We start from the raw sequence: 10,000 nt of genomic DNA, 5'->3' as shown, positions 1-10,000 counted from the left end.
GTTTACTTTTTTCTTTTTGTCTTCAGATTGGAAATTCACGAGGAAATCAGTTGACTCAACCGGTTTCTTTGCTACTAGTGCCCCCTGTGGACAATAAGGCATATGACTTCTTATTTGTCAAATGAGGAAACCAAGCAAGTGCAGCCACTGGTAAGGTCAGTCTATGGCCTCTTAAAATACTGAAATAATAGAGCCCTCCTACCTTCCCTTCTTTCCTTTCGTTGATTGGATCGGTGAAAGCATGTGACGCCTTCGCCGATCAGTGTCACTTTAAGGATGGATTAATTTCTTTAAGATCTAAGCAGTGCCTAAGACGTAAGTCAAGAAAGATATCCAGATATCACAGATATCCAAGTAGTGCTAGAGGGATGGGGACCATTGGGAATCATTCACCTGCTTTTTTCCACCTGATCTACAAGGGCCTGGATTGAATCGGTAATCCTAGAGCATCATTCATTGCTTCTTTGATGTGGCACTGATATCTAAAGTGTGGGCCTGTTTTTTATTGGCTATTAGATTCTATTTCTGTGTTTCAAAGCATGAAACTTTAACCACCAACTCACCAGCACTGAGTCGGAGGGTGTGAGGGCTATGGGTCTTAAATCCTTCAAAGATTTGTCATGTGTTGTTTTGGGAACCTGAATGATGGCTGACATCATCCAAGCCTAGACGTACAGTAACTCAGTTGAGGGGCTCATTCTTTCAAGACCTTTTTCATTGAGCCCCTCAGGTCCAGAAGCGTTGCATGGGTTGATCCATCGGAAAGAGAGAGACAGTCAGCAGACTGATTCGAATAGTATTTTAAATAATTTAAAATACGTTGCTGTGCTTGATTGAGTTTGAATGACTGTTTGCCTGGTGTAATGGAAACAAATATACGAATAGTCCCAAAAGTGCAAACCCCGCCCGTTCGGCACTCTCAAGTTTCTCAAGCAAACCCACACTTATAATACTATTTCGAGACAGGTCTGACCGTCACAAGGCGTCGGGACGTTCCCACCCAGACAGCGAACTGCGTACAGATTTACCGGGGACAATTATCCATAATTTTCCTTCAAAAGGCTCACGATGCTCTGTCAGTAAACAATAGATTGACTTGATTGCTGAGTGTAATTGGCATACTTAATCAATTGCCTCATTATCTCTTTGATTATGTATTTTTCGCCCAGCTGGAATGAGTTTACAAGTGTAGTCGGAGACGACACAGTGTATTATTTTACTCACATAGTAAACTGTGTGTGTGTGTGTGTGTGCGTGCATTTGAGTGAGTGTGTGTGTGTGTGTGTGTGTGTGTGTGTGTGTGTGCATGTGTGTGTGCATGTGTGTTTGTGAGCATGTGTGTATGTGCGTTTATGAGTGTGTGTGTATGTGCGTTTATGAGTGTGTGTGTGTGTGTGTGTGTGTGTGTGTGTGTGTGTGTGTGTGCGTGAGTGTGAGTGCGTTTGCGTGTGAGCGTGTTTGCGTGTGTATCTCCAGGTGAAGCTGATAGACATTTGATGGGATAAATTAGCCAGCTGTGTCTGTGGGGCTGTCATTGTGTCTCCCCTGTCTCTCTCCTCACGCTGGATTAGGATTCAGCGACAGCAACCACAACACGGGGTGCTATTCTGGGACGAGTTTAAATAAATCAGGATTCAGAGGCATAAATGCAGTTACGATTGCATTAGTTAGTCATCGTGCTGTTACGGATTCTCTCTTTCTGTCTTCCTTTTTATGTCCCTATCCCTACCTATCTTTCTCCCTGGAGTGAGTAATGTTGCTCTGAGACAGACAAGGTCAGATGTGCTCGAACAGGCGCACACACACACACACACGGCCACGCATGCACACACACACACACACACACACACGCACAAGAATATTTTGGTGATGCACTGTCCAGCAGGCACTTGTCAGCAGGCTATCAAAGCTACTGTGAGGGTATGACTCTCTCTCTCTTTCCCTCCCTCTCTCCCTCTCTCTCTCTCTCTCTCTCTCTCTCTCTCTCTCTCTCTCTCTCTCTCTCTCTCTCTCTCTCTACCAGATCAGACAGCTTGTTGAGCTTAACGCCATGTGAATGTTTCAGCTGTCTCTCCACTGCTCTGGTCTGTACTGGGGCTAGAGTATATCCATGCCAAAATCTCTCCCAATAAAAGTTGCCCCTAGGCACAGTTTTCCTTCCATGAACAGTAACCAGTGTAGTGTTACGGGGGAAAACCACAAAAACTGACCTTGGATCAGTCTCCAGGTTAGGGTTATTAACAGCCATGAGGTGTCATTTGATCCCTGTGAGTAAAACAATTATTTGACCTTTGCACTAACATTTCAGGACCCACCTTTCATGACTTTTCCTCGATTCGTGCGTTCTACCACCCAGTATCCTTACATTTTCAAAATCGAGCTAGTTTAATTTTGCAGTATTTCTTTTTTTTCCACGGCTGCAATTCTCTTCCATATCAGCAGAGGTCGCAGGGACACACACACTGTGCTGCATGTGCTTCAGTGCTGAATTAGATTCAGTGAGTAAGATTGATATTTGTAACAACATAACACATGTGTTTATATATAGCCTATATATAGCAATAGTGATACATAAGATATGTATATGTACAGACAGTTATGAAAATAATAAACTGTACAGTATGTCTCCCAGTTGTGTGTTGCCTGCTATAGCTACCGCAGCAAAGTAATTGTGGTAGCCTACATTTGATTTTGTCTGTAATCATCAACAAATAATATATAACGAACAGATATTTATAATACAGTATGTATTGATAATGTATTTGCGGTTTCAGCTGCCGCAGAAAGTCGATCAAAGTCACGTGAAATGATGTGCGTTGTGCATTGAATGACACTATTGACCTCCTTGATGCAAGTTTCAGAGTTTCAATTAGGGTTAGGGTTCAGGCTGCGACTAATGTACAAGCAGCACCATCCAGCGATCTTTGTGCGTCAGTACACAGACTCCCATTGTGAAGAGTGGGTGTCATTTGACACCTTAGCGCGCTAAACGTGAAACAGCGTCGCGCTCGAAGTCTTAATAATGTCCTCCGAGATTCTGGAGAAGAGTGGAGATAGAGAGAGAGAGAGAGAGAGAGAGAGAGAGAGAGAGAGAGAGAGAGAGAGAGAGAGAGAGAGAGAGAGAGAGAGAGAGAGAGAGAGAGAGAGAGAGAGAGAAGTAAGATCATCCTATTAAAGTCATTACACACAACACCCGAAATCCCGCCATTTATTTCACTCAAATGCCCTCTTCTTTTCTTCCCACCAAACTTCTCCCCCCCAATAAAATGGAAGTCCCGCATTGGATAAAGAGTCTTAGCATTGTCCCTCTCAGCTAAGAAAAGCCCCATTCAACCTCCTTTCAGCCTGCAAGGACAAGATAAGACCACACCAATTAACTCACCGCTCCTTCCCTAATACCATGCGGCACTTTGGATATAGCTATTGGGACGATGGGGCGGTGGGGGGGTTGTTGAGTGTGTGTGTGTGTGTGTGTGTGTGTGTGTGTGTGTGTGTGTGCGTGTGTGTGCGTGTGTGTGTGTGTGTGTGTGCGTGTGTGTGTGTGTGTGTGCGCGCGTTCCTCCACGTTGTTGGGAAGTGATGGATGTGTCCCTCGCTGTCAGGCGCTGTTTGCTTAACGCTGCAGGAATTAAACTGGGCCCAGATTAAAGGAATAAACCATATGAGAGGGGATTTAGTGGGCTTGGGGGGAAAAAGGGGTCGGTGAATCGCACCAGTGACACTGTGTGGGAAAATAATTGTTATGTAGGAATTTTGATAGGTCTTTAAAAGCTTTATAGGCTTTTCTCTCCTCTTGTCAACTTTTTAGCATCTATTCTCTCCGGTGGTGTTTCTCCAATAAGCCACGGATAGACAGACCCCATGAATGATATTCCACCCACCATGAGAGATGATCAGATCGCGATGTTCAGATCATCGCATTGTGTTTGGTGAATCCATTTACCGTACTGTATTTTTCAGGATTTCACTCTTGTGTCCTTGGGTGCTTTATTTTGGCAGATTGAGGACTGATATGAAGAAAAGATCACATGGTGGTATAGCAGGGAAAGCGCGGGTGGAGGGGTTTTGCATTTGGTTTCATCTCATCTCGTCTTTATGCTATCGTGACCCACCTTGACGGAGGTAGAGAACTAAAAAGTGGAAGAAGCTGAAGTTAGAGGGAAAAGTGTGGAGAAGGGAAATAAAGTGTATCGGGTTGAAGAAAAGAGATGAGGTTATCTCGAACGGAGAAGAAGGGCATTAACGAACAAGGCTCTCAATGGCTCTCGCCACACACACACACACACGCACACACATTGGGATATGACTCATAAGTCTGGCGAATATCAGCCCTTGTGACACTGTCATATCATAATGTCATGCTTTTTTATCCATCGATGACGCATCATTCAAGGACGTCTTGAAAAGATGTCCACCGAATGCCGAGTGTCAAGATTATTTTAAGTGTTGCCAATCAAATCATAGAATAGTCTGAGTGTGTAGGCTATAACGTGTACATTTGACTCATCCGTTGATTCTCTCTCTCTCTCCCTCCCTCCCTCCTCCATCCAGCCGGGCCTTATTGAGTTTGTTCAGGTCTTTCACGCTGACAGCTCTTGTCCGACTACTTAATTACTGTCTCTCTCTCTCTCTTTCTCTGTCTCTCTCTCCAGTGTCTTCTTCTCTCCATTATTTTCATGTCAGATTGTTCCCTTCATTTCCTCTACTCCACACGTCAATCTTTTCTTCCCAAATACCACATGAGTCACCCATAGGGCAAGTGTGTGAGTGTGTGTGTGTGTGTGTGTGTGTGTGTGTGTGCATGTGTGTGTGTGTGTGTGTGCGCATGTGTGTGTATGTGTATGTGTGTGTGCGCATACGTGTGCGTGCGTGCGTGTGTAATAGATAGACTGAATTAGTGTGTGGGTTCTCCAGCTGTACTGTAGTTCTTGGGAGATTCCCAAACTTTAAATCCACAGCAGTAAAAGTGTGGTGGTTTGTTTATGATGCTCCCTGACAGCAGTGTTTACATACTTACTTACTTTATATACACAGGATTTACTGATTTACACACACACACACAGACACGCGCCGACACACACACACACACACACACATACACACACACGACCACTTGTGCACACACACTTACACACACACACACACACACACACACACACATACACACACACACACACATACACACACACGACCACTTGTGCACACACACACACACACACACACACATACACACACACGACCACTTGTGCACACACACACACACACACACACACACACACATACACACACACATTCACACACACATACACACCACACACATTATTGTTGAAACTTATCTTTTTCACCCCTCTCTCTCCGCTCAGGGAAATACGCCATGAGGGATCTCGTCCACCGGTTGCCAGGCAGCAGCAGTAACAGCACCAGGGGGGGGACGACCGGGGCTCCCGGTAAGACCATGTCCGACGACACGGTAACCGCCATCTGCTGCGCGCTGCACGAGGTCATCACCAAAAACATGGAGAACGCCAAGGCCCTGCGAGACGCCGGCGGGATCGAGAAACTCATCGGCATCGCCCGGAGCAAAGGAGACAAGTAAGGAAACACACACACACACACACACAGACACACACACACACACACACACATCGTTTGGGCGACTAGTTAAAATGGACACGCATGCACGCACGCGATAGTCGTCATGGATACAAGTAGCAGCATCCACACCGCAAAGCTTCCCATAACCACTGACACAGAGTTGTGTCTCGCAAGCTGCTTGGCTTTCTTCTTTGAGAGACGACGTGCAGTCAGGAATGTCCACCTTAACACTAGAACAGCCACGAGGGGTCAGTTGACCCCTGTGAGGAAAGAAACATTTTCTATCTTTGCACTATATCAAATTTCCTCCTCATGACTTTTCCTAGATATGTGCGTTCTACCACCCAGTATCCTTCCATTTTCTAAATCACATCAGGATAAGCTAATGTAAAGCTATTTTGCTGTTTTTCTGTGTAGGAAGCAGGCTAATTTACAGGTGGCCAACTAGTGGTCGTTGTGTGTAAATAGCAGCTTAGCATTGTAAAGACTATGGTCATTTGACCCACGAGGCGGCTCTTTTAGTAGGTAAAAATGCATGGCTGTTCTAGTGTTAAAACATACAGATCCTCTGTATCGATCGAACGGAAACGAGGCGATGTTCATCCATGATCTTGAAGATAAGGGCCTTTATTTTCTCCAATAGTAGGAGCAGGAACACGAGGGGTACCATATTCATGTGAGATAGACAATCTGTCATGACAGTCCATGTCTCTGTCTCTCAGCTCACTGGACTGTGCACAGACAGAACACAGGCCAGATGCTACCAGAATAGAACGCCTGTCGCTATGGGAGACCGAGCAGCAGGGTGTTCTAAACTGCCATGGAAACTAGTAGGTCAGGGTTGCCATGACACCAAACCGTTATCAGAGAGATTATTATACAGGGGGTCATGGAGTGATGTATCGAGATGAGAGAGTTTTTTTCCCGCAGTGGGTTCTGGGAAATATGTGTTTGGGAGCTTTGACAGTGAGTGATGGGGGGATGTCGGCCCTTAGAAACAGCCCATAACGACACTCAATCTTAACCGTAAAGGCCCACATTAGTAATGTTTTAACTGACATTTTAAAAATATACTTTCACTTATATACTGTATATATACTACAGCTGATCATGTGCTGTTCCTAAGCTGCCTTGTGATGCATGCCTATGTGTGTGTACTGTACAGTATCAGGGGAGGCTGGCAGAGTTGAAATCGGAGGAAGGGCTCATTGTAATGCATGGAATGGAATAAGGAATGGTATCAAACATGTGTGTGTTACAGTGCCCCCTGGGGGTTGAATACTCCAACACACATTTCAAACGTTTTCAATTCTACAGGTCATGATTGTACCGTGTGCAACACATGTTTGCACTGGTTACTTTGAATGTGTGTAAAAAAATCTACGACTTCTCATGGACAGTCTCATTTCCTGTGGAAAGAGGGAAAGATGCTGTCGAATCGAATCATTTGGACAGAAAAAAATAACAAATGATATTTTTGACTTGCACAGAAGATTTGTAGTGTCTTCTGAGGCACAAACCACATTATAACTATTTATTATAGACTAAATCCTCCCATGGCTCTTAAAAATCACAATAACTGTTCTAATGGAGTGGCTGGAAAGTGGCTGGAAAGTGGCTGGAAAGTGGCTGGAAAGTGCCATTTGTGCGACATAGAAAGGGTAATTTGAAAGCCTGCTGTAACGACAGCCTGAGGTTCCTCTTCTTTCTAAAGAGCAATCTACCTTTTACCATCATTATAATCATGCCGAGCGCACATCCCTCCATGGCTACTACCAGTCAAAGAGACAAGACAGTTGAGTTCAAGCGGCGTTGTTGAGCGACTGTCTCCACTCTGTGCAGGTAGCTCCTGATGGACCTGTACATGGTGTTTTGGGGCTTTCTGTGTTTCCCACTCCTTGAAAGCTTTCACCACCTCAGCAGTAGCCACAGCGTCGAGGAGGGTATCGTTGGCTGCTTCAGCCTTTGCAGATTTGTCCTCCTCTAACAGGCTTGCTTCTACTTGCTCTGTTGCCTGCCAGCGATCTTCTTTCATCTGTGGGTTCTCTCTGAAGAAATACTCTCCAGTACCAGTTCATACAGAGCTACATATGAATAGATGTGGGCCCGGAGAGAACGCTTGTTGGATCTGTCTCGTTGTTGCTGCTGCACCATAGACGTCAGCTTCTATCCAGGCGTCATCTATGCCTGGATTATCTATGGATGCTCCTAGCAGCTCTCAGAGCAGCCATGACAGCATGTAGTTCACCAAGTCTGGGGACAACCAACTGTGCGCTTCAACTCAGGCCTGGCATACAACAACTGCACAACCTTCTCATAGAGGGCCAAATGTCAAATGAGATGACAGTAGGATGTTCTTCACCAACTGCCAGGCTCAGCCTCAGTTCACTTGTCTGCATAATCACGGTGAGAAGAGTTGACCATTCATGTGCTACCTCTGGAAGCAGTGGTAGAGATCCAATCTGAGTAACAAGCTGACTTGAGGACAGCAGTGAGTTGTAGTTCCTGCCCAACATGGAACAACATTTTGCTGGAGTTCTCTCCCCGGTCTTCAGCCTGGATACTGCATAAGCAATTACCCATCCTAGGTGAGTCTGCTGATAGTTTCCAGAGATGCCAACCTTGTTGACTGCAAACTGTTTTGTCCTTTTGTTTGTTTGGTTCTCCAGGAGCATCAGCTTTTTTGGTATACTGGAACAAAATTGCAAAGAAAGACAAATGTTCCCTTCTTCAGGAAGGGTGGTACGTACAGGCCTTGAAACTGTTTGGTGTTTTTCTGCCACAGCATTGGCAAGAGCAGTTTCCAAAAGCAGGGTGCGGCCATGTGGGACAGAACTAGGGCTGGGCAAACGATCAAAATTTCTTTTTTGCTAATCGCAAGAATTAACGATCAATTATCGATTAATTGATAAGCTTTTTTTCCGGTTTTTTTCGCTTTTTTTAAAAAACATTTAAAAAATAAAAATAAAAATAGGGCAGAAATAACAAGCATGTTTTCCTTGGGGAAAAAACTTTATTTGTGTTGCTATTGCACACATTCATTCATTCACATTCAAACTAGACACTACAGTCAGATAACAATCCTCTTAAACAAGGCAGTGAGTAGCCTAAATTGTTTAACTTAAAAACACATTTTACATTATAAATAAAAATATAGAAAATAAGTAACTCACCATAGGAGCAGTAAAAAAACAGTTACTCACAAATAGGAGGATGACTGAAAACGTTAGTGTCCTTAAAAAATAAAAAATAATCCAATTTATTAATGATTATCGAGCAAAATATTTTGTGATCGACCAAGATCCTTATCGGTCAATTATCGATCGTCGATCATTGACGCCCACCCCTAGACAGAACAGCGCTGTGTATTGAGAAGACCCATCAACGTTTTGTTTTGTGCGTCATGATGCACAGGACAGGGCCAGCCCCAGGACTTGAGGGTTTTCTTGTTGATGCCTGAAGGTTGCTGAATCTCTGCTTGGCTTGTGCTTCACCTGTCTGTTTGACTTGAATCCATAGAGGATGTTTTGTCTCACTGTAAGTGTCAGTCTGTCAACGACACTGGCCCTTTTTCCAGTTTCCAGCTCTTCCACAGGACCCGCTAGGATCCAACGGATCATACTGTACAGTTCACTGAGAACGTCACTGGTGTTGTTGCTCGAAACTGGGATGACATTTGCTGGTTTTTCCTTCTTGAAATCAGCAATGCTCTTGCGTATTATCTGTGCTGTTTAGCCAGTAGCTGGTAGCCTCCGGCAAACGAGAACAGTGAATCCAATCCACAAATTCTAATTATTTAGTGATTGTTAAACTAACCCTAACGCTAAAATGTTGTTTATTATATCGAGTGGGTACTTCAAAACCTCAAGTTGGTGTTATGAAAAAAACGAAAACTAGATATTGTTAACACAATAAGTTTCACTTTCACTTTTTGACCCCTTCGAGTGAGCGTGTGGTTTGCACATTCACCAGTCGCAGTCACGTATGACATTTAGCTGCCATCCTAAGCGACTTACATTGCAGTGAGTGCATACGTTTGTCAGTATACACTGTATATGGTCCCAGCAGGAATCCAAAGCATTAGTGCCATGCTCTACCAACTGAGCCACAGAGGACTGTAATGATAATCATCATAATTCAACCATGAATTAGTGATGATCCTTTCTGACACATAATTTGATCATCGTCACATCTCGAACATTACTCACTTAGTCTTCTCTGAGCCAGAGTGACGTCACCTTCTGTAGTGCAGGAGGTAGAGCCGCCGTCGAATGATCGCAAGGTTGGCAGATTGGCGGTTCGAGCCCCGGCTGGCCACATGTCGAAGCGTACTTGGGCAAGACACTGAACCCCAAATTGCTCCCAGTGAGCAGGCCGGCGCCTTGCATGGTACCTTGCCGCAATT

General features: G+C 44.5%; 1 protein-coding gene across 1 annotated transcript in view; it reads left to right on the top strand.

Annotated features, from left to right (window-relative positions):
• The window catches only part of LOC308168849 (catenin delta-2-like), a gene marked incomplete at both ends in the record, with an annotated part of 196,466 nt that overhangs the window by 168,304 nt on the left and 18,162 nt on the right, over nucleotides 1-10,000 (top strand). The window contains one exon of the mRNA XM_080543493.1: nucleotides 5,364-5,592. Coding sequence (XP_080399619.1) covers nucleotides 5,364-5,592 — 229 coding nt within the window. The remainder of the gene's footprint in view (nucleotides 1-5,363; nucleotides 5,593-10,000) is intronic.

Source organism: Nansenia antarctica (genome assembly GCF_963989245.1).
Source record: "Nansenia antarctica genome assembly, chromosome: 12".
Lineage (NCBI taxonomy): Eukaryota > Metazoa > Chordata > Actinopteri > Argentiniformes > Microstomatidae > Nansenia > Nansenia antarctica.
Note: the sequence above shows the minus strand (reverse complement) of the source record. Positions and strands in the feature narration are given on the sequence as shown.